This window comes from Melopsittacus undulatus, chromosome 9, assembly GCF_012275295.1.
Source record: "Melopsittacus undulatus isolate bMelUnd1 chromosome 9, bMelUnd1.mat.Z, whole genome shotgun sequence".
Classification (NCBI taxonomy): Eukaryota; Metazoa; Chordata; class Aves; order Psittaciformes; family Psittaculidae; genus Melopsittacus; species Melopsittacus undulatus.
In genome coordinates, this window is record NC_047535.1 from 14,182,251 (window position 1) to 14,205,806 (window position 23,556).

Consider the following 23,556-nt stretch of genomic DNA (forward strand, 5'->3'; position numbering starts at 1 on the left):
GCTGAGTGAAAACCAGGCTCAGTGCTCAGTTAGTGGCAGCATCCAGCTCTGCTGAAGAAGCTGCTGGGGTGCAATTGCTGCCAGCTCCAAGCTCTGTGATGAAATCAAAGGGGTGTAAGCTGCTCCTGTATGAGATAACTATCCCCTGGGACAGGGATGTCAAACACCCTGCTGATGTTTGTACCTATACAACTCCTTGTTTTTTATCTGGGTTTTATCAGTATAAAGTTTTCTTATGACTGCATAGCTTATTCCCCACTCTGAATGGGAGTGAGCTCTGTTGATACTGTTGAGGACATGCTAAGGGCATTTCCTGCTTGACCTAGCAGTGTGGTGTTAGAGCAGATAGTGAAGTGAACCAGTATCTGTGAACAAATTAAAAACAATGGAGGGAGAGATGTTTTTAGCACAGATATGTGTCATCAACTGATGAAGAGATGAAATACGGCTTTTTTTCTCCTTTTACAAAGGCTGTGAATCTTTGTTTACTGCAGCAGCTGCAGAGAAGTGCAAGCACCACTCAGTCTGTGAGTATCTTGTATTGCTTGTTGAAGTCAGAGGCTGTGGTTTGTATCTGGCCATGTGAAACATTAGATAGCCTCCTTTCTCATGATGTGTGTGGAGAAGTACCCTGGAGCAGCATGTGTTCATTTTATGACTACTCTTAGCTCTTGGTATCTCAATATCCATTTCAGCCCAGAGGTTTTGATCATTGAACTCAATGAAAAGGCTGTTTTGGCTTGAATGGGCAGATTGTGAGCCTTGCATTGCTTCTGCATGTAAATGTTTGTTCAACATTTCCCACAACTAGGGTCTTGCCTTTATACAAACAGCTTCCTGAGGGGACAAAAGATGTTACTGCCCATTGGGCAGGTGGAACAAAACAAAATTGAAAGTCTGGTCTTTTCTGTGCTGCAAATGAAGAGGCAGCATCTCTGTCAAGGGGATACCATGGTGCAGTTACATGGTAAGTTGGCTCTGACTTGTCACCACTGCAGGAAATTGAGGTTGCTGTCTCTGCAAGGCAGTTTGCCACCTCCTTAGCAGCATCAGCTCAGCTGTCCTGTGAAATGAGCCTGGTTGCAAAGCCAAAACAACATCTCTTTTATTTTTTTTTCCAGTTTTGGAGGGTTATTTTTGAGTGGTTCATCCATCTATGCCACTTACCATGCCGCACAGGGAGCGGTGGCAGCACAGTGAGCAGGGAGTGAGGCATGGGCGAGTGGCAATGAATAGTGGGAGCAGAAGCTCCAAAGGACATGTACTGCACCAGCTGCAGCCTCAGCCTCCCGGGTGACTCATCAGGCAAGTCCAATAGGCATAATTACCTGGAGGTTGTGTTCCTGTCATTTTAGCTTTAATGAAGTAGTCTATGTCTGACTCTACAACACAGTTCTCCAAGCTTAACCGAACCTCTTCATACAGCTACAAAACAGAACCCAAAAATTGAATTTCATTTGTAACATTTCACATTAAATCAATGAGTAATGCTCTTCTAAACATTTTCCCCTTAAAAGACACTTTATACTTGGTACATGTCAGACCTGGATGGATCTTCAGCCTGTCCCCCATACAGACATTCTTGTAAACACAGTTGTTTATTTGTGCTGTGGATATTCTTTTAAGAGAGGATTCCGAAAGCAGTCCAAGGCTTTTCAATGCAAGAAAGAAATCAATAGCAGGAAACAACCATTCAAAGTAAAATCTAGTATATTCTCTGTCTTCCAATTTTGAGACCATGAGTGGATGCCTTCCTGAAAGTTGTGCCTCAGCCCAAATACACTCGAACATTCTGGTAGCTGGAAGCACACCCAACAAACTGAGGGGAGGGGACATGTAAGTGTCTATATCCAGCCATATATCTGGTTTGCATCCAGAAGGGAACAAGCTAAATTGAGAATGCTCCCCCCTCACTGAAATTGCGCAACAGCCAGTTTGCTGTCAGCAGGCACAGAGAAGGGCAAGCTAGTGCTGTACTGCTAGAGTACTCTTTTCCTCCTCTTCCTCCTCTGCATGTAAAAGTTACTTGGCAGGTGCCCCTACCTCATCATCCTTCACACACTGCATGGAGAGCTGGTTGCAGTGAACCCACAGCGAGTTGCGGAGGATGGTGATGCGATCACACTCCTGGAGCTGGAAGACCTAAAGCCAAAGAGGGGATGTGATGTAGACTCATGGTAGTTAGTTATTTGCATTGCAGGCAACAAGAGGGCCAAGCTGGTAAGTCTGCAAACTGTTCTGAAGCATCCTTTGTAAAGGATGTCTTTGCAGCTACTGGAGAAGCTGCATCTACTTCCTTGAGCTCAAGAAGTTGTTTTAATTGATTGCACCAAATTAATGTCTTATAGATGAAAACAAAGCAGGGGAAAGGAATCAGGATCTGGATTTGACTGCCAAGGATTTCAGATTTGAGGTCCAGTCTGCTCTGAAATCTTGATGTTTAGCAGATCAGTAGAGTACTAGCATGAAAAGGTTGTATTTATGTCAGAGGAAGAGCCAACACTATTCATATCTGCCTTTTAAAATGGCTTTCCATACTTTTCTCTTTTGAAACTATGTGAGACTCTCTGGAGTTGCCTCTCTTCATTTCTGAGGTCCTTTTCATGGTAAAGAGAAGGCATTTTTCATTCTTCAGAGTTCAGTCCCTGCCTTCATCTGACTGATTTTTCTGTTGTTGCACAGCTTGGGAAGAATGAAGGGGGAAGAGAGAAGTGTGAACTGAGCTGGGGGAAGAGGCAGATCAACTCTTACTTGAAGAACTTAGATCAGGGTGGTTTGATATTTTTTAAGTTATACTTCTATAAGTAGAACATAAATTTTTGGTTTCTAAGAGGTGTGAAATGCTCAGATGGTTCCAGCCATCTGTTTCCATCACCATTTGCTAGTAATTATGTCCAGAACACCACAAATGTGTACAGTATTCAGCAGAACATTTAGCTGGGTGTGCTGCCTGCCATGTAATATCTTGCCATCTAAAAACTAAACAGCAAAAAAGGAGCCCATCAGGGGAATAAGCTGGCCTTGGGATCAGTTTCTGAGAGAAAACAGAAAAAGCTTGTACCTGAAGGATGGAGGATGAGTATTTCAGTATCCATTCTGAATACAAAAAGACAATCTCTGCAGCCTGGCCCTGCAGGGGTTGCTGAAATAGCATGAGAGCTCACTGGGAATTTTCCAGGTAAATGATGTCCTGTCAGGAAATGCAGCTCAGCAAAGAGGGAAGCATAGTGACTCTGGGCTTGTCAGGTCCTTAGCAAGGCAGAGCTGGGTGTTGTGTTAGACACATACCTTGTGCTTGTGCGATAGACTGACAGTGAACCTGGACATCTCATTCCAAGGAATATGGCACTGCCCCTCTCTGTCCCATTGCTGCCACTTGCTAGCCAATAATTTGGTGTACAGGTGTGCAGCACTCAGCTAGAGACCTAAGCAACTTCAGCTCTTCCACATTCTCCACTGTGAAGCCAGAAGCTGGGGATCTTAAGCTGCTTTTTGTGCTAGTTACTAGTTTTAAATTCCTCAAAAGAATCTCTCAGTTCTCCTATCTACAAGCCCTTTTAAAAGATGACCAAGATGCCCTTCCTTTATGAATGTGTTCAGCAGCAGGGAGGCTACAGGCACTGTGGGCTCTTCAGAATTTAGCCATGTGGGAGAAATGAAGTGTGTTTGGTTGTGGAACACCTCACTTGTTCATTGGCTTCTTAAGAAGGGGGAAAATTAAGGCTTGGCAGAATTTCTGTGGAAAGTCTGCTGCGCCAGCCATGGGACTTTCCAGTCCTCCCAGATAGGGAATATTTAAGAGGAAGCAGAGAACTGACAAGCTATGCTCCTGGCATTTCATTTTATGTGGAAATAAAGCCTGCAACAAGTAAACATAGCAAAATCATACTTTAGCAGATGGGCAAATGTACTTGAAAAATTAATATGACCAAATATGTGGCTGATTTGGATGTCAGCCAGTTCCTGTAAATTGTTGTGCAAAGCTTACTAGGCAAGCACAGATCTCCTCACCCATCCTCAGCATAATGGGAACAGAGACTTCTCCACCACCACCTTTCAACTGAAAGATTAGGCTGTGGCAGAGGGCAGGTGAATATAAAGTGCTGTGCAAAATAAAGATTCTGAAGGGAATCTGTTTGTTAATTATTAATTAATTAATTTCTTGTTTCTATTTTGAAATTCACTTTGAAAATTAATTTTCCTGTCTACGTTTCTCTTCACTTTCTACTGATACTACATTTTGTCACAAAGCAGTTACTTGAGAAACAACCTTGTCTTGGCTGTGATGGATCATTCCTAAAGCTACTGTAGTCTAATGTTTAGTTTTGGGTGAAAACTGGCACCAATAGATTGTACCAGGACTATATTGCTCCACTTCTCACACCTCTGCACTGATTCCCCTCCTTTGTATTTACATACATATGCAGGAGCAAGCAAGGAGAGTGCAGGCAGGACAGCTAGCAGCTATGTCTAAATCAACTCTAGCTTTTGCAGTGTTTTTGCAAAGACATCTACTGAGACTCCACATAGAGCAAACAGCAAAACCCTTGGGGCGAAATCTCAGGTCTAAGCCTGATACCTGCAAGTAAGATCAAATACAGAGCACACAAATATATTGCTGCAAAAGTCAATGTTTACCTGGCAGGTTTTGATATGTTCCTGTTCCCACTCTGTCCTGACCTTATCCAGCTGCTCAATGTTCTGTTTGTACACATTCTCTGTAAACACACACACACATAATAGGAATCCAACAGTTAGGGGAAAAAAAATGATACAGCCTTTTTCTTTTCCCTCCTATTGGGCGTTTGCTGTGGTTCTTGCACTTTAGGCCTGTGGTTTGCTAGAGCAGTGCAAGAATGTGTGAGTTTGAAACTGGTGGGCCACAGGGTATTTGGGGGTTTCTTCTTTGCAACTTTATACTGGAGTGAGGAGGATTCTCTCTGTGTGGTTTGCAGATCACCTGTAAACTTTACAGTGGGGTAATGGAAATTGGAGATTAAGAGCCTCAGTGCTTCAGCATTGAGCATCCTTAGGCTTGCTCTGTGCTGAGCCAGCCAGGTAAAACGAGCATTAGTGTAAACTCTTACATGAGCAGTGAGGGGTAAGTCTGAACTCATGAACCAGCTCAGATGACTGCTGGCCTGTCCTTCTGGACATACTTTGTGTTCCTGCCTGGAGAATGCTACGATACTCATGCACAGGGAACCTGGGGACTGCGTATCTGGTTTGGGCCTGCCAAGGGCAATTTGAGTATCATTCTTCTGTGCTTTCAAACTTGTTTTAAGGGTCTTGGGTGAAGTCCCTAAAGGAGGTTTTCTATGAATTCTGTCATGAAAGCAGGAGACTTGCATCCCCACAAAGGAAAGGGAATGCAGGGCACTATCAGCTTGCTGTTCTTTAGAAGCTGCTTCATTAATCTTTGGGTGTAGATGCCTTTGGAAAACCTGACTTCAAACAGAGGCAGCCAGAATGCTTTGGATGGTGCTCTGTCAAAATCAGCCTGCTGGCAGATCTTTGCTGAGAGAAATCTTAGTTCAGTTGCAAAGAGAGCATCACCTGCTTCGTTTGCTGCGTCTCTGCATTGCTTGGCTTTGTTCTGACTCTGAAAAAGGAAAAGAAAGACCCCAAATTAATTTCTGACCATATGGTTTGCTTCTGGCTAAGTTTTTTGCTGCCTGCTCCCTTTCGTCTTCTCAAACTTGCAAACACTGTCCTGCCTTTATGCATGGTTCTGTTGAATGTGTGCTATGGAGAGGCAGGAACCAGAATTTCACAGATGCAGCTATGGGTCCACTGACTTCAAGGGAAGTCTGGCAATTTACATATTTCCATGCAGACATCCTGCCATAGGAGCTTGGTGCCAGCATGATCCAGCCTGAATCTTGTGTCTGTTGGCTGAATTGGTTTTTCTTAAGTATTTGATGTGCTTTTCTAATAGATACTTTCAAGCAGAAATAAATGGCAGTTGAAATTCTTCATTTTCCAAAGCTACTTATTTAACACAGATGAAAAGAATACAGCCTTTAAAATACTTTGCAAATACTGAAGCATTTCCCAGGACAGCTCAGAAGCCTAAAAGCAAAATTCACACTAAGTAGAACTTTTCCTTTTTAAAACCCTGCAGCTTTTAGCAAACAGGACTACAGCTATTATTGACAGCTCTGTACTCCCAGCTCTTTCTGCACAGATGGTGATGACAGTACATTAACACACAACTCTAGACATCAGTGTAATACATTCTTCCATTCTGCCCTTCAAGACAAGGCTTAGGTAGGGGTTCTTATGACCATATTCCTCATCACAGCTGGTTGGAAAATGTGTAGTAAGCTGGGAACATAAGCTTCGTTCTTACCTGCTTCCTGGCCCAAACTGTTTGCGGGTGCTGCACATAATTAAACAGCCCACAGTGTTTCTTGTGGTGTGCCTTTGCACATTTCAGATGTGCTGGCATGTGTGTGGCAGTCGTGGCAAGAAAGTACCCTGGGATCCTTCTGCATGACAGGAGTTGGGTCAGGTTTTGATGCCATTGAAGCTGCTAAGTGTTCTGGTGTCATTTCAGTAGGGCCAGGATTTCATCCCCTCTCTGCAGCTAAGCTGGAGGGGTTTGTTCATCAAAGATTAGCAAGTGCTGGAAATAAAATGCGAGGTTGCGATGCTGTTTTTAGAGCCTCCATCCCCCTGCTCCTTGAGATGATTTTTGATCCTTTTTGCTTACACTGCACTGATTTTTATCGAGCCAAAGGGAGTTCATTTATTTTGTTTTCTCCATCTGTTCTGCTGTAAAATGTTCCCATTAAAAGTTAGTGAATTGTCAGCTACAAGTATCAAGACGATGCAATGAAGGACTGCAGTGCCTTAATTTCCAGTGATTTATTTTTGAGTTTGTAAATTTCATCGAAATTAAAGTAACCATAAGGAGAAAAATGTTGAGGAAAAATATGCATTTTAATGTAAGTTTCTCTGCCTACTAAATGTAAGCAGCTAAAAGGCAAATCCTACCACATGACACACTTCTGACTTGTTCCTTCTTTATTAGAATTTCCAAGAAAAATCTCCATCGGTTTCCCTTCAGGATCCATAGAGCAACTGGGTTATAGCCTGGGATAAATTAATTGGATAACTTAATCCCTCCCCAGCGTTTTTGAAAACCTAGGCCTATTGCAAAACAAGATTGGGGTTACCAAAGTTCGTGAAGGAAGACCTCCTTGGGAAGGGGCTTTGTGTTCATTTTGATTCAAAGGGCTAATTAGAAGGGACTGAAGTCCCTGGCAGCCCACAGAATGGGTTGTTCAATAGGATTCTGTTGTACCTTAAAAAGATAAACCCCAAAGAGCACTGTCCTGTAAGGTACCTTTTCTGTTTGCTTCTGGTTGCCTGAAGCACTTGTCCGTTCAAAGGACTGCTCAGCCTCATCTGCCTCCTTGCACTTCTGTTCATAGGTCTTCTTTGACTGTATGGAAATGAAACCAAATGTGAGGTCTGGATTAGGGACTGTCTCTAATGGTATTCTAGGCATTTTCTGGTTTGCAGTCTGAGGGGAAAATCAGCGCCAAAGTTGGAGCAACAGAAAAATAGAACTGAAGAACTGGGCTAGGAACTGGGTCCTTTTCCTGCAGCCCTGAAATTGATTTACACGGTTGCAACCAGCTCCCTGCCAGGGGTGCTCAGGAACACACAGACAGCTCTAGCACCATCAGTGTATGAGGCATCTGTCCAAGCTACAGTGCAGGGACAAACTTAGGAGCACACATTCCCATGGTGCCAGTGGGGATGAACTGTCATTACTATAGTGTGACTTGGAGCATCAGGTGCCAAAGTCAGTGTGTTGCCTTGCCCATTGCTCCAAGCTGTGAGATCAAGCCACCACCCCAGTCTTGGAAACAAAAGAAATCTTTCTTTACACAAGAAGATGTACATGTCTTATAGATTCACTTAGAATCTCTAATTTAAACTGTGTTTAAATTTAAATTGTTAGTACAGTTCCAGCTGTAGCCCTGGCAGATCTGCAACTGCTTTTCTTTAGAGGCAATTGCCCATTGGAAACCAAACCCAGCTGCCTGCAGTTCCAGTTGGAGAGGTTTCCTCCTGTTTACAAGACTCCCTCACTGGTTCTAAAATTGTATTTACACAGACTGAAAAATTCCATGTGCTTCTGTAAGTACCCTTGCCTAGGAAGAATGAAATCCTATGTGACCTGAGGCATTGCTCATTCCAATTGACTTTCCGAATACTTATTTTGGAGACTCTTCCGTGGGTGCAGCAGAGATCAGCTTTCTCCTTGGAGCAGGAATCACAGTGTCTCTCTCACATGCTCTTGCACACTCACACACTCTTGACCCTTCTTTAATTATAGGTACAAGTGATGCAGAATTCACTCTGCCTCAAACCAGGGCCTGTTTGCATTGAGAAACCTGCACAAAACCTCCTTGCTTACCTCCATTGTTTTCTTATAATGGGACAATTTGCTCTTTTGCATGCGCTCCATTGCAGACTCATACTGTAAGAAACACATAGAATTTAGCATTTCTTGCCTCACACTTTTTGCCCCCTCTTTTAGTGGCAGGATGAGGAAAATGACTTCACTCTGCTTTTACTCAGGACAGTTTCTAAGTGATACCGAGAGCATCAAAGTGCTAGGTAAAAACAATAATCCAAGATAATTCTGCTTCAGTGGTTGCCATTAATAGCAGAGAGGATGGAGATCTCCATTTTCTCTGCCTCCCCCCCTTTATTTTCTTAAGGAGATTAAACAGTGTAACACCCAGTCACAGTGCCCATCAGCTCCGCCAGCAGAGTTCCTTTGCTGTCGCAAGAGCTTGATCCCACATTTTTGCAGACCAAACCAGTGTCTCACCCACATGAGCAAGGGTACTTGTTCATTTTAAACACAAACAATCCCTGTGTAATTTATATTCCATTGCTTCTGGCAAAGTTATGCTCAATGCAGTTTGATTTCCATACCGTCATCTGGTCAGTTGTCCCCAAAGGACAATGCTGAATTCTCTTTTATGGCTTTAGTTGTGATATGCCCAGCCTTATGTGGCAGTGAGATATGCTCGTACTTGGCAGGGTATGTGTTTCCTCAGTGGGACTTTTGGTCCTTTATATTCTGCTCAAGCAAAACTCTCTGTGGGCCTACCCAGAGGCTTGCTTCATTGGGCTAAATAGGACAGTCCTGAGAGCAGCTCCAGTGAAACACAAATCACAGGATTTGGGAAGCTTACCACAAACACTGACTATCCTGTCTAATGTTTACTCCCTCACAGGCACATGCTGGATGGAGAAAACAGCTTGTCTAGGTTTCCAAAGCAGTTTTTTCCAGGTCTCTCTGTTTCCAGTTGTTAGTGTTTTCAATAGCAGAGAGAACCTCTCTCCTTGGAAATCCTACTGCAAAGTGGTGGGGATACAAATGGTGATGAAGTAGGTGCTTGCTCTGTGTCTTAGCATGCCTTATTTGCTTCATCAGATTGCAGTGGACCTCAAATCTCAGAGCAGCACTGGTTTTACCTGCTTTAATATTTGGAGCCCCTTGCTATTCCAAGTTCCTGTGTGTCAGGGTTGTAGACACAAGACTTTTATGACATGGGATATTGGTAATGTGCATTTTCATTTGTTTAGAATTAGCAAAGAACTGAAGGTGTTATTCTTCCTTCAGTGCTTTGAATGTTAAGTGACTGTCCTGTCTTTGTCTTCAACCCCATGGAACCAGAGAAGGTGTTAAGTGACCACTGTTGTCTCTATTGGGAGCTGCTCTTTCAAGGGACTTAGAGCTGGATACAGTCATAGGGAATGAAATAGCCTTAAAGGTACTGAAATTTTTGTTATACAACATCAACTAGATGGTGTTTATTCCACGTATTTGTAATAGAGCATATACTGGCGTTGCATTCAGCATGACAGTAATTTGCTTTTATGTTTCTAAATGCATTACCCCTCCATTGTAGTGCGTGTTAGAGATGATGCAGGATCATACCAAAGAAGCCCAATTAGCAAGGGTATAAAAAAGAGCAAAGGAGGAATTATGGTCTTGCAGGAATAATAATAGTATCTGCAGTTACACCCAAAAGAGTAAAAGTGAGTAAAGCCTGTCTGCTGAGTTCAGAGCACTGCTTTATTTCCAGCTGGGAACAGGGAGAGATTTTCTGTCACAGCCTGGTGTGTGGAGTGAGCGGGGCACACTGGACACGTTTCATCCTCTTGGGCAGTATTCACAGCTCCTGGCTGGAAACAGGCCATCAGCATGGACTATTGACCCAGTCTGTTTTGACATTTCTCTAGTTCCTCACCTTTTTCCTTTGCTCCTTCTGTCTTTCTCGGAACTCCTCTATTCCTTTCAGTTCATCCTTCAGCATTACTGCTAGCTGGAGATGAGAGTTTCCAACACTTTCAGTTTCTAAAGCAAATCAGAATTCACATACAGTCAGTGGACAGGTTTTGAAACACGAAGTCATGTTTTTCAGGAGATGTTTCTGGGATGTGGCTACTGCATGACTAGTTAATGTACAAAGCAGCTGTAACAAAAGGCTTCCCTATGTTTCTGCATGCACTGACATTGCTGAGGGCTCCCACAATCTCAGTGGGGCTTACTGCAGTTCCTCTCAGGGCTGTGCAATGCATGGGCAACACTCCTTGCTGCACAGGAGGAGCAGGCAGCCTTGGCAAGTGCAGAGCCCTGTTTACCCCAAGCACCTTCTGGGGCTGGAGGCAGGATGTTGTGGGGCAGAGGGAGGGAAGGAGCTCTGGCCTCTGCCACCACACCCTGTGTCTGCCTTCCTTCCCCTACACTGCTGGATTGTCATTGCCTCTGCTTGCCAGTTGCACCCAGCCTTGTACAAGTGTCACTAGAGGAGGCTGCAAGCTGAGAATTCCACAGGGTTGGCAGGGATTGATTGAATGTCAGAGCACCTGGCTGATGCTGTTTGAAGTGGCCGGTAACTCCTCTCCATTTGTCGGCATTGGTGCCTCTGAAATGAAACCCCACCATTTCCAGCAGTATTGAGCTCTCCCACCCAGGCTCTAAAAATACCTTCATTCACCAGCTGCCTTTCAAATGGTGTTTTTACCTAAGCAGCAGGTGCCAGTAGCCCGGTCGCTGTGATGGTGCTGCATTTTCTGTGTGTGAAAGGGTTTTGTTCAGCCTTGGGTACATTTGCTGGTTTGAGGCCGGGGGCTTGCAGCAGGGGGAACAGAGCTGGTATCTTGTGACCTCATCCAGACAAAACTAATTTGAGGAACAAGCCATTTTCTTTGCCATTGGAGAGAGGATTGAGTGACCAGCCTTGGAGGACTCTCAGTGAGTCCTTTCCCTCCACTCTCCACACTACAGACTGGGATAGAAAGGTTGAAAATAGAGGGGGAAAGAGAATGAAAGACCCCCCGAGGGGTTGAGCACATCGGGTGCCTGTCTTATCCAGATCAGAAAGGAAGTCATAAATACTTACGTTGCTTGAGCCTCTCAAATGCTGCCTTCAGTGTGCTGTGAGGCAGAAACAAGTGCACTTTATTAGTACAGGCTTCTAAGGACTGTGAATCTAGAGAAAAAGCTTTCCCTCAGAATAGGGGATAAAACTCTTAATAGTCTTGTAATAAAAGTTGACCACGCTAACAAGCACAACAGCATCAATCTGTTCCCATCAGGAAATGCAATAAAATGCTCCATGAAGCAAGGAATTGTGCTACTCCTCATGTGCACCCTCTTTTTTAATCCCACTCTATTTGTGGCTGTGAACGTTAACAGGCGTTTCTTTATTCTTGCACCTTGCCAATGGTTACGAGTCGACTGCATGAAATAAAGACGGTCAAGGGGAACTGGGGTTTGGAGCACTGAAGGTAGAGCGAAACCAGCTCCACCCTCTGTGTTGAATGCGGCACCAGCAGATTCCTCCTCCTCTGTCACCCTTGAAGCTAGAGCAGCCCCGCTCTGCAGCATCCTCCGTACCGTGCTTCCCGAGCACCCCCGTGTGGCTCAGCTCGCTCTCCTTTAACACACACAAACGGTGCAGAGAGCCCAGGGAAGCTTTGAAACCCTGCTGCTCCCGGGGATTTTCGGCATCCCAGAAGCACAGCATGAATAAACCATGCCGTGAAATCAGGCCTCGTGCTGGGCTGTGAAGTACGGCAAAAAGAGATGTTATGCTGCTCGTCCAGATGGACCTACATAAATAAGTGGTCCTACAATGTAGAGTTGCAGAAGGGCATGAAAGGGCAACAACAGATTGCTTGATGTCCTGGTCTTTTCACAATCCAGGGCCCATTTTAAGCAAGCACCAGAGAGAAGTGATGGGAAAGAGCATAGTCTATAAGAGCATTTTCAACTTAACCTCCTCTAGCTCCTAGCCTGCAGGCTGGCAGGGCATTTCTATACACAGAAGCCAGGGCTGTGGTGTGAGCTGGAGGTTTTCCAGGTTAGAAAGCGTGTCTTCAAGCCTCAGAGTGTTCCCTCAAGGAAACAGGTCTGGGATCTCCATGGAGCCCTGGTCTACGCCAGGCGGGCGCCCAGGGAACAGCCTGTTAATGAAGCCCCTGCAGTCTTCCTGGCTGCAGCCTAGCTACTAGGAGAGCCCAGAAGAGGATGCATATCACTTCCCAGCCATGTGGAGCTGCAGATGGGTAGGGAAATTCTATATCTCCTGGGCCATTTCAGGCGTCTTAAGAGACACATGAAGGATCCTAATTGCCCTGTGTTAATTTAGGCTGGACATCTGTTTCCTAATCAAAGCTTGCTGCCCCAGTAGCAGGGCTGCCTTGCCAGGCATAACTAAAATGCACAGGAGATGGGAAAGGCTGGACCTCTCCTCAGTGATATCGCTTTGCAGTCCACTGCCAAATCCACATTGGTATAGAAATATGAGGAAAAGACTTTCAGGCAGAGAAGATGAGTATTGAGCTAACTGCTTGATTCTTTCAGCTGTCAACTAGATTGGTTGAGGTGAATCTCCTGAGACAAGACACAAAATGTGCTGGATCGAGTACTTTTCAGTATTGTCCTAATAATACTTAAACATTTTGAAGGCTCATTTTAGAGGGGAAGAGAAACAAAACCCTGGTATGAAATATTGATGGAAACAAAATTTTCACCACACAAAGGAAACAAGCTAAGCTAGTTAAAAGCTTGCAATTAAAAGACAGGTTGAGCACGAGCAGCAGAGAGAGCTCTTGCTCACCCCAAAGCTCTAATGGATTATTTTGAAAGAATACGCATATTCAAGGAATAATAAATTGCTTTTTTAGTGTGGATTTTCCAATAGGAGGTGGAGAATATGCCAACAACTTCATGCCTGGAATGGGTAAATGTTGCCATTTAAAAAGCAGAGGACACCTGCAAACTGCACACACTGTTTGCATGCTGTGTTGATCTCTTGTGCCCAAAGACTGCTTTTTTCCACTTGCTGCTGGTGATTCAGGCTATACAGAGACTGGCAGAATTGCCATGGTGGATACTGAAACCAGCACTTTCTCAGTACGTATCAAGGACAAAAACAACTTCCTGCTTTTTTGTTTTCCAGGCATCTGAGCTACCAGAGCAGCTCATGATCCGTAAGCCATACATGAAGCTTGTCTCCTGTTTGCTGGCTCTCTGTAAGGACAAGTGTGTCTTCTGGAATAATAACACATCTGGCTCTGACCTGGAGAGGGACCAGTTTCCTCCCTGCACGGTCTCAAATGGTCTTTCCAGAAAGCTCCTGCCTTTTGCTCCTTGCACAGATTTGTCCAGCCAGTTCGCTAGCTGCTGAGTGGGACAAGGCCGCAGTCCATAAGTAGATTGAAAAAGACTTCAGCCATTTCCTTCCTTATTTCTGTAATAACCTTCTATAATCATTGGCTCAGATCCCTTGTCCTTATGGGGCTCAGGGGAGTACCAAATACATCATTGTGCCAAGTGATGTGTGGGAGAGAAAAAATAAATCCAATTTTGACCCATGGATCCATCAGGTATTCCCTTAGGATTTAGAGCTGCTGCAGCAGCACTATATATTAGCTCCTTATTGCTTCTATGGGTTCTGATTAGATCAGTGAAATGCAACATTCCAGTGCTTTGGAGGGTTTAATGGAAGCAATTCATGCAGCTGACGTCGAAGTGAGTTTTAATTGTGGCTGTGCTGGTTTGTATGTACAGCATCTGTTATCCATTTCTCATGGGTGGGTCTGACTTTCTAACGGGATTAATAAGGGCTTTATTGCGGAGCATCAGAAGTGAGGGTGCCTCACCTTCCTGGACACTCTGATAGAGTTCTATCCTCTCTACCTGGAGGCCCCTGCAGATGCCTCCTTGAAAACAGGGTTGGACACAAATTTACTGTGGTGTTTGTTAACGGACTCCCCCTTGGACATCTAAGATTGGATTTGTCACAATGAATTTCTGGCAGAAACAGGATTGACCCTGAATCCGGAGTAAAGGGAACAGACAGAACCTGTGCAACAGCAGCTCTGCAGCAACTTCGGGTGATCTTTGCCATCTAGTGGCTAAAATACTCCTACTGTCTTCGGGAGCACCCACCCTGGCTGCTGCCTTCTGGTTCTGTATTCTCCTGCTACTCCACTGCAGCGGCTTTGAGCTGCTCTTGTAAAAGCTGCACTTCCCAGTGCTCGTTTTTTCAGTTGGAGAAGGACAATAGCAGAGCTTTTAGAGGAGCAGGGAAATCAAGGGGGGAAGCTCATTACAACAAAGCTCACCCATTGTTCAGCATTATTGTTCTGTGGGTTGCAAAACGCTTTCCAAAATTAACTTACCCAGATCTACCCAGCACACCAAAGCTGGGAAGGCAACCCAGTGTCTCCAGGGCACTGACTGCTAGTCCCTGTGGCTCTCCTCTGACAGGGTAAACATTACAGAACGCGTCATTTGAGAGCTTGGCTTGATATCTCTCCCAGCAGAACCTGTCCCATGCTTTCAAGGCAGCAAATGCTTCCTGTATTTGAGTGCTTTGTTTGGCACTTGCCCACCATCACAGTCCAGGTATGAGGAGCAGTGCATCTGATCATAATTCTTTCTACTTACGCACTGTGCAGAATTAGGTTGTACTTGGTTCAGGAGGCGGATGTGATTGGACCAGCGTGGGATGACTGCACTTCCAAGTGGACTTGTCCTGGCTGCTCTCTGTGTTTGCTTTCTCTCTGATTTTGGACCTGGTTTTTGCTAGAGACCTGGTCTGTTGCTGGACAGCAGGCCTATGTGACACGAGGACCACCAGAAAATGTGTAGGAAGGCCCTGGTACCTTCCCCATCATCCAAAGCTGAGTTTCATGGCACCAGAGGTGTACATGGCAGAGCTGTCTCGGTGGCAGTGCAAGTCACAGGTTCACTCACCACCTACGTGGTTGCACCACACCTTTTTCTTTTCAGCTTTAGCCTTGATATTTTGGACATTTTTATATATATACTTGCCTTTAGAGATGGGTTTGAGTAATTCAGAGACTCCCTTTACATCTCGTACACAGGAAGGTAAAACGGGCCCTTCTAACCGGAAAACCACAGGTCTTTCTTAATTTTCTTTCTATCTTTGCTTGGTGAATAGGAGCATGAAATAACCTCACCTCCCTTTCTGGTGGGTTTCAGTTTGAACAGCAACATGATTTACAATGTTCTGTTCTTATCATAATTGTTAAAAACACTCTTTCTGAAATGGAGAGAATTCTCTGCCACATGAACTCTACAGACCACTTCCCAGCAGACCTCTTCACCCTCTGTCTCCAGTAACTTACATCCTGATAACATGGTTATGAAACCAACCCAGTGCCAGTCTCCTCTGAGGCCATGGTTAGCATCTCCCCTCCTGCCACACAGGGAAGAAAGACCCAATGCAGTTTTACCAACATTTCTTTGTGTACAGCCCAGTGACAGCAGCGAAGTGTGGGGACCCAAGGTCAGAAGCATCTGCTCTCAGGTAATTTGCCCTTGGGACTCTGTCTGCATTGCAAAAAGGAAAAGAAGTGGGAGATGGTGTTCTCTGTGAACAGGGAGGTACCTGAGTCACTACCAGACACACAGCAGTGTTTCATAGAAGAATTGCATCTAACATTGCTTAGCAGGGATGTGGTGAAAACATCAAAGACTTAATTTAGCCAGGATGTTTTGTTCTGGCTCTCAGAGGAGCTATAAACAGAAAGGCAAAACTGCTCTGTGGTGCAACTGGAAAGATTTCTGCACAGGTCCCAGCTGTGGTGTGATGTTGAAGCCACCTGTAAGTGCACAAGAGGCATGAGCAGCACCCCTTCTCTGAGCAGGCCATCTCAGTTTCTGACTATCTATAAATTCACGTTAGCAAGGCACTGGCCAGCATGAGCAGTCACAAAAGTAGCAACCCGTGTGGAGGGTTGCTCTGGTGCTGCAGTGTGTCTGCACCATGGTTTGCTCCTGGTGCTCAGATATTTTCAGATAAGGGTCAGAAGGAAACAGCCCCAGACTGAATGGGGGATATATCATCACTACCAGGGCTGGTTACTGGGAGCATGGATGCATCACTCCAGACTTTGCTGGGGCAAAGGGGTAAACAGGATATTTCCATGTACCTTCTCTTCTCTATAGACCTGTGCCCATAGACTACAGATCAGACCCCTTGTGACTCCAGAATGACCTCTGCTATTCAAATCAAAGCATAAAACCATCCAAACATCTTTTGGGCCTTTAACATAAAAATAAGCTTCCTCATGTCTCTTGGAAAGAGAGCAGCGCTGCTCAAAAGTGCCTGTCCCCATCACTAGAGAGCTTACCTAGGCTGGACGTAACAAGAACTGAGCGGGGCCTTAGCTCTTTCAAGCTATGTGTTTGGGTCCATTTCCCATAGTCCTGAAAGTTCAAAGCACAAGTTTATATGCTCTGTGTGGGTTCAGAACATTTGACTAGAGAATAACTAATTATGGAAGGATGTGACCTTCCCAAATGCCTTTTAGCTTCAGTTCACAAATGCTTGCTTTGTGTGAATAATACAGAGAGTTCTGTATATTAAGTGACAGTTGCCCTATATTTATACACAGGAAGCAGCAACTGGCATTTCGTTACAGATGCCCTCACCTCACGCTCTCTGAAATATTCTATTTCAGGCATTGCAGAGAAGGGCAGAGTAGACATAGGCTTAATAGAACAGCCCTATCCCAAGGTCTGAAGGAGATGGCAGTGGAAAAGAAAGAAGGAAAACAGTAGGAAATCATATACATGAGAAGAGACAGGCAGAGCAAATGACAGAAATAGCTGTTGTCAGAATAGGCAGAATTTAACCAGCGACTGTTTACATCAGTTATTGTATGAAAGAACAGAGTCCCAGAGGCTCTATTTCAGCTGAAGCTGGGGATGTATCTGAAAACTGGGCTCTGTTTTCATGTTGTGCTCTTGAAGAGGTGCCCAAAGCTACTGCATGGAAATTCCCAGTCACCTTGCAACCGGAAAGGTGTTTCCTCTTAAAGGCATGAGGTGTGCTGAGAATCATCTGTAGTGTGTGGAGACATCACTACTGTGTGCACTACCAGCAAACACTTGCAAACTTGATCTCAAATACCAAGTTTCTGTGCATCCTCTCCCATGTGAGCAACACAGAATATGGAGAGTGCAAACCAGCACTGCAGTTTGAACTTAGAATCATAGAATCACAGAATGGCTTGGGTGGGAAAGGACCTTAAGATCATCCAGTTCCAACCCCCCACCACAGGCAAGGATACCTCATATTAGACCAGGTTGATCTAAGCTTCATCCAGCCTGGCCTTGGACACTGCCAGTGATGGGGCAGCCACAGCTTCTCTGGGCACCCTGTGCCAGCGTCTCAGCACCCTCACAGGGAAGAACTTCTGCCTCAGATCTAACCTGAACTTTTCCTGTTTCAGTTTGAACCCATCACCCCCTGTCCTATTGCTACAGTCCCTGGCGAAGGGTCCCTCTCCAGCATCTTTGTATCCACCTTCAGTTTATTTAGGAGATAGGACCTCATATGCTTGCCCTGTTATTCCACTCCTCTCTTGGGACCTAGTTTTTGGGAGAGCCTATTAGGCTGAAGGGCTTTTGGTCAGAGCCTCTGTGACCCTCTTGCAGTCTTGCATTTAGATTCAAGTTGTGTGCATCCTTCTGTACACTAGAATGAATTTGCCAAGACCAGTAGCACTGCTCAATGAGATCTGTGTCATGGCTTGGGAAGAGGATCTCTTTCCCTTCCCTATAAGAAGTAGTTTCTAGCAGCTGCAGTGCTCAAGGCAAGGGCAAGCAGCCTGAATGTGCTTGAATCAGTCAGGACTATTCAACGATTGTGCCCTATGGGTGCTAGGCAGCACTTAAAGGGAACTTCTGTTTCTTGAACTGGAAGCTGGAGTGTTTGTTTGCTATGCCCATGGTAACCAGCACCAGCTTCTTTCAGAAACCCTGTCCTTGCTTTTCTGTTGTTTCATTTTTTTTTCTTTTTAAATAAAATATAAAGGTTTTCTACACCTGTAGGCTCACCATGGCCATTTCCTATACTGGTTTAAAAAGGAGCAGTGAGTATCTCACTGAAGTCAGCTCTACGTCCTGCAGCAGTGCTAAAAACTTGTCCCCTGCTAGTTCTCAGGTCAAAGTGATTCCTTGTATTTCTGGTGCTGAGGAGTCTGCAGACGGAGACACAACACTGTCCTCTTTTCCCAGGTCATGATGTTATATCACTGATGGCACTCAGTAGTGAAGTGTCCTAGAACAGTCTTGGCTTGTCTCTGCCAAGCACAAGCACCCCCAGAGGTCAGATCTCGAGCAGAGGAGCTGTAAGGATGCTGAGGGAACAAGCACTAGACAGCATATAGAATGGAAACCTGATGGCTGCTGTCACCTAAATTTTCCTCAAAGCAATGGAGAGTGGTCCCACAGTTGCTGTTACATTTCAGCAAGCCTTCCCTCCTATCCTGCTGTGAGGCAGCAGCATATTTCTTCATCTGTGTCTTTCAGTGAATCATAATGGGCAGTTGGATCTATTTATACCTTTAGCTGAGTTCAGCAGTTTGCTCCAGCTGAAGCAAAAGTCTGGGGGAGAAAGAAATCTTCTCTTTGATTCAATGGGGTAGAAGGAAATCTTTTTTCTCTACATATTTCAATTTCCAAAGGTTTGAGATGGGAAGAACGGGGCAACCATCAGGGATTGTGTTTCTGGAGTTGGAAAGAGCTATTTACACTGTTACTGGGATGACATGGGCACATGAATGGGCTGCCCATGACATGGAGAAGTGCCACCACATCCAGTTGGGCAGATCTGGTGTTGGCTGGGAGGGAGATGGGTTTGCCAAAAGGCCCCTGCATGGGGACTGCTGCTCAGTCCAGCTTCCTGCCACCTCTCCTCTGCTCTGCCCTGCCCTGCCCTTCCATAGCAGCTACAGAGCATCACTTGAATGCTCCGCCACTGGTGAAGTGATGGGAGGTTTCTGCAGCCAATTCATTCATTTCAGAAGTTGTGTTAAACAGAATTAGTTGGCCTTGCAGTTGTTTCTCTTAAGGTCTTCTGGGTATTTCCTGATACTGGAAGTTTTAGGCGGTTGTTGTGGATGGATTTTCTATGTTCTTTTTATTGACTTTTTGAAAGGGTATTGGGGACCTTCCTGCTATTGAGAACTACTGGGGTATGAAATGATTTCCCAAGAGAAGTGACAGAAAGCCTTAGCATCTGAAAAGTTTAAAAGATGACTGAAATTAAGACTACAGGATAATAATTTTGCACTAGCAAGAAAATGAGTGATCTAAAATCAGTAGTTCCTGCTCCTCTGCAATACAGAGCATGGAGTCAGTAATTCCTGCCCTCTGCAACACAGAGCATGGCTCAGGAAGCACTGTGAAATGTTCTGCTAAAAATGTTGTCAAATGTCAAATGCAGTTGTCCAATGCAAGTTTTAGGTATAAACACATGCACACATCTTCACTGGACTTATTTGCTCCCAAAAGCTGCATTTCAAGATGTGTACAGTCCCATTCAGCCTGTGAGTCACTTATAATACTATTAGGACTGAGTGTGCCAATAGGGAGTCCTTTAAAGAGAAAGCACTTGGAATAATGCATAGGGATATTTGTAGCATAGTTCTTTCAAACTTTCTTATTATAGGTATTGCAGAGGTTCTCTCTCACTGGTCACCCTGAAGGACTGTCCTTGGGAGCAGAACTGCTGCCAGCAATCAATGCCACACAAACAAACCCAAGCTTCCCACCGTATCACAAATCTTAAGGCATTAAACCCAAATATTTCCCTTTGTGAGTTGTTCCAGCTTTTGGATAGACCTTGGTTTTCTCTCATTTTAAAGTGCCCTTCACTGCCTATATGTGTAACCCCTTAAACACCCAGAGAATGCTGGATGGCAGAAAGCAAAGTGTCTCTCTCTGCTTCAGCACAGAGACAGAGAGACATCAGCACAAAGCTGGTCACTACCAGCTCTGAAGCATGCTTTGTTGGGATATTCAGCCTTCTCTCTCTACGTCAAGCTATGAAATTGCTGGATCGAAGTAGAGCTGGACCTGAGTCCAAACTTGCCACAACTTGAGGGGGAACTTGGATCCATATCCCAACTCTGGGGCTTGGCTCTGCATCTAAATCAAGCTCTTATAATCTCTTAGGAAGAGTCAGACCCATGAATTACCCATTAAGTCACAGAAGGGCAGCCAGAGCTGGCTGTTTGTGCATATGTTTGCTCTACCTGCCTTGTATTGCCAGTAAAGAAATCTAGGTAGATCCTTTGGTTAATCCTGGAAATGTTTGCCTTTACTTTGGAAAGAAGCTGTGCATCGTTGATCTGCTATTTTAACTTCAAAATGGTTTTTCTTCTTCTTCCTTTCCTCTGATCAGGTCAGTGAATTGAGACACCAGGAGACACCTCTTTGCAAGGAGCCTTGCTACACCTTACTGCATCACTCAGAAGCAAGGGAGAGGCTTGCATGCTCTCTGGAGTAACCCTCAGTGCTCTCTGCACTACCAGGCACTTGGGTAACACAAGTTTTCCTGTTAGCCTGGATGTGCCACCACCAAATGGATAGCAAGTGCTATGGGGATTGCCTTGCACTTCCATGCCATGGTGGTGCAGGGGTTTGAGGTCAAGCTTTCCCATAAGCTCTAAGCAGGAAACCACCCTCACACTGAGAGTGGTGAATTAATGTGAAAAGGAGACTGCAATTAAGAAATGAGATACAGGATGGATGAGGATAGTGGGCCCCAGGGATCAATAGAGCTGTTCTGTGTTTGATTGAGGTCTTATCTTTCAGACTTGTCTTCTGTGACCCCAAATCTCCATCCTCTGCCACCTTATTACTGTATTATTACTTGTTGCAATAATGACAGAATGTCTCATTATTGCTCCTACCATCAATAATAGCATCAGTTTATCAGCAGTGTTTATTAAGTTAAATTCCATGCCAACATACATCTTCCTCTCACAACACAATTTATATGTGATCTCAGATAGTAGTGGTAGAAGACAGAGAAAAATCTATGTCATTTTAGTGTATTTCAGTAGTTCATTGATTTGTTTCAAATTAAGTCCCTTCAAAGAGGTTTAAAGTTTGTGTTCCTAAACTGAGCCTTTTTCCTGCTGCAGAAAACTGATTTTTGGTGTCTTTACACTTTGCATTTGTTCTGTCACAGTTTCTTTGTCTCCACCAGCTTCCCAGAATTGCCAAGCCACTATCCTAAGCAATTCACAACCTTTCCCGTTCCCTTTCTCCCCCATTGCTTAGTTTGTTTTTGGAAGCATATTTAGGAATCCTGAAATAAAAAAAAATCCCAGTGAAGACCTACTGGCAATGCCCAAATTGAGACTTTGTGAATCCTGCTTTGAAAGGACTATGGTGTTTTCCCCTTTCTTCCTGTACGCCTATGGCCCCATTCATAGGCAAAACACAGGATTCTGGTATTGTTTCCAAAATGCTTTTGTTTGCACTAATAAGGACAGAATTCCTTACTTGATTTCCGTTTGTCCTCCTGCTTTTCGGGCGATTTGAATCAGCTCTTTCCCATATCTCTCTTCTGCTTGTGCTCTGTTAAGAGAAAAACTTCACTCAATTTCTTTTAGTGGTACCAGGATCACATTCACATAAACCTTGCAATTGTATCTGAGGTACAGAACATGAGAAATACAGCTCTATCTCCTCAATTCTCATGCTATTATTTACCTCTCAAATATTTGGAATGAACTATTTCTAGAAGAGATGAGGGAAAAGGAAGTCCATCTCCATGGCTTTGATTACTGTGGAGTGCTATGGATAACTCCATCCCCAAAACATTGGATTCAATTAGAAGAAGGGGTGCAGAAGTGTAGTGAAGATGCTCTTTTGCAACAGAAGCCAAAAAGCAGAGAGCTGACTTGACTCATCAAAAAGGAGGCTGGGAGGGGAGGGGACAGGAGGGTAGCTTCCGAAGGACACATTTGAGAGGTTGTGAATAAGTGGGAGCAGGGAGTAGCAGTAGAAACATGAGGTGCACCTTGAAAGAGCTGCGGTGGAAGCAGAGGGGGAAGGTGAGGCTGTGATAGTTTTGTGGAGGGCACAATATGATGCGATGTCTCACCTAATGGGGAACCAGAACTGGTGACTCAGGGAAGTCGTTCTGTTTCTATGGGTAATAAAGAAATACAAGTACTTCTTTGCTGCTTCCCACTCCCCCAGCTCTGGAAGAAATTTCTGTTCTCTGTTAATTGCTTTTCTCCTGGGTGCAAGACCAGGGTGGAAGTAAGTTTTCAGTCTTTGAGTAGCTGCTAAAATCTATTGAACGGATAATGAACAGATAGCCTGGTGCTAGGATTTGGGATGGGAGGGGGGTGTCTAGGGTAATTCCACTTCTCAAAAGCGGTTTCAAAGCATTTCAAACAGTTTTGAGCCTGAAACTTGGTATCTTTGTTCATAGAAGGCATTTCAATGTGGGTGTGAGGCCATGCAACCCCGCTGGCTCATTCTTCCACCCATCCTCCCACTCGGCCGGGCTGTACTTTATTATTGCTATTTGGTGATTTCCAGTGGTTTGGGGGCAGGTTTCACAGTGTTCAACATGGCAGCTGTGGGACATGTCTCTGTTTGAGAACACACAACCATGCATTCAACTGTTTCTCTGCGCCTGATGGCTGGGAGCACCTTGTATTGTCCCAGTAGCTCTGGTGCAATTTCACTGGTTTGCAACCATCTTCCATGGTTGTAACCATCTTCTTGACCTGTGGCAGGCTCGTCCTGGGGACTGCCCCCAATCCCAGGTATCTGTCAGGCTGGTGGAGTAGCAGTGCTGGTCATACAGCAGCTTACAGTCACTATAGCCTGGAGTGAAGGGTGCTCTTGGCCTCTGTCTATGGCTCCCATGCATCTAACACTGCATGTGCAGTTAGTTAATTGCTGTCATCCTGTGGTAGAAATGGCTGAGGTTTAGTGGGCTGTTCCTATGTCACTGCTTTGGGATTCCTCCTAGAAGAGTGGGTTGCAAAGTATAGTGACAGGCCACACTGAAGTACCACTTTATTTTCACATTAGATGGATGGAGTTTCATTGAAATGGAAATATACTCCAGAGACACAATGCTGCAGAAGTAAAATAGGTTAATTTTCTTCTGATTTTCATAACAAGAAACACAAGTGGCAGAGCCTTTGCTTAGTGCC

At 44.7% G+C, this 23,556-nt stretch overlaps 1 protein-coding gene across 2 annotated transcripts in view; it reads right to left on the minus strand.

Annotated features, from left to right (window-relative positions):
• The window catches only part of PSTPIP1 (proline-serine-threonine phosphatase interacting protein 1), a 51,525-nt gene that overhangs the window by 9,018 nt on the left and 18,951 nt on the right, over positions 1-23,556 (minus strand). For both annotated transcript variants that reach the window (XM_031045965.2, XM_031045964.2), the window contains exons 3-11: positions 21,881-21,955; positions 11,442-11,476; positions 10,287-10,393; positions 8,435-8,497; positions 7,352-7,450; positions 5,557-5,602; positions 4,639-4,718; positions 2,044-2,142; positions 1,329-1,425 (exon numbers count right to left, since the gene is read on the minus strand). In XM_031045965.2, coding sequence (XP_030901825.1) covers positions 1,329-1,425; positions 2,044-2,142; positions 4,639-4,718; positions 5,557-5,602; positions 7,352-7,450; positions 8,435-8,497; positions 10,287-10,393; positions 11,442-11,476; positions 21,881-21,955 — 701 coding nt within the window. The remainder of the gene's footprint in view (positions 1-1,328; positions 1,426-2,043; positions 2,143-4,638; positions 4,719-5,556; positions 5,603-7,351; positions 7,451-8,434; positions 8,498-10,286; positions 10,394-11,441; positions 11,477-21,880; positions 21,956-23,556) is intronic.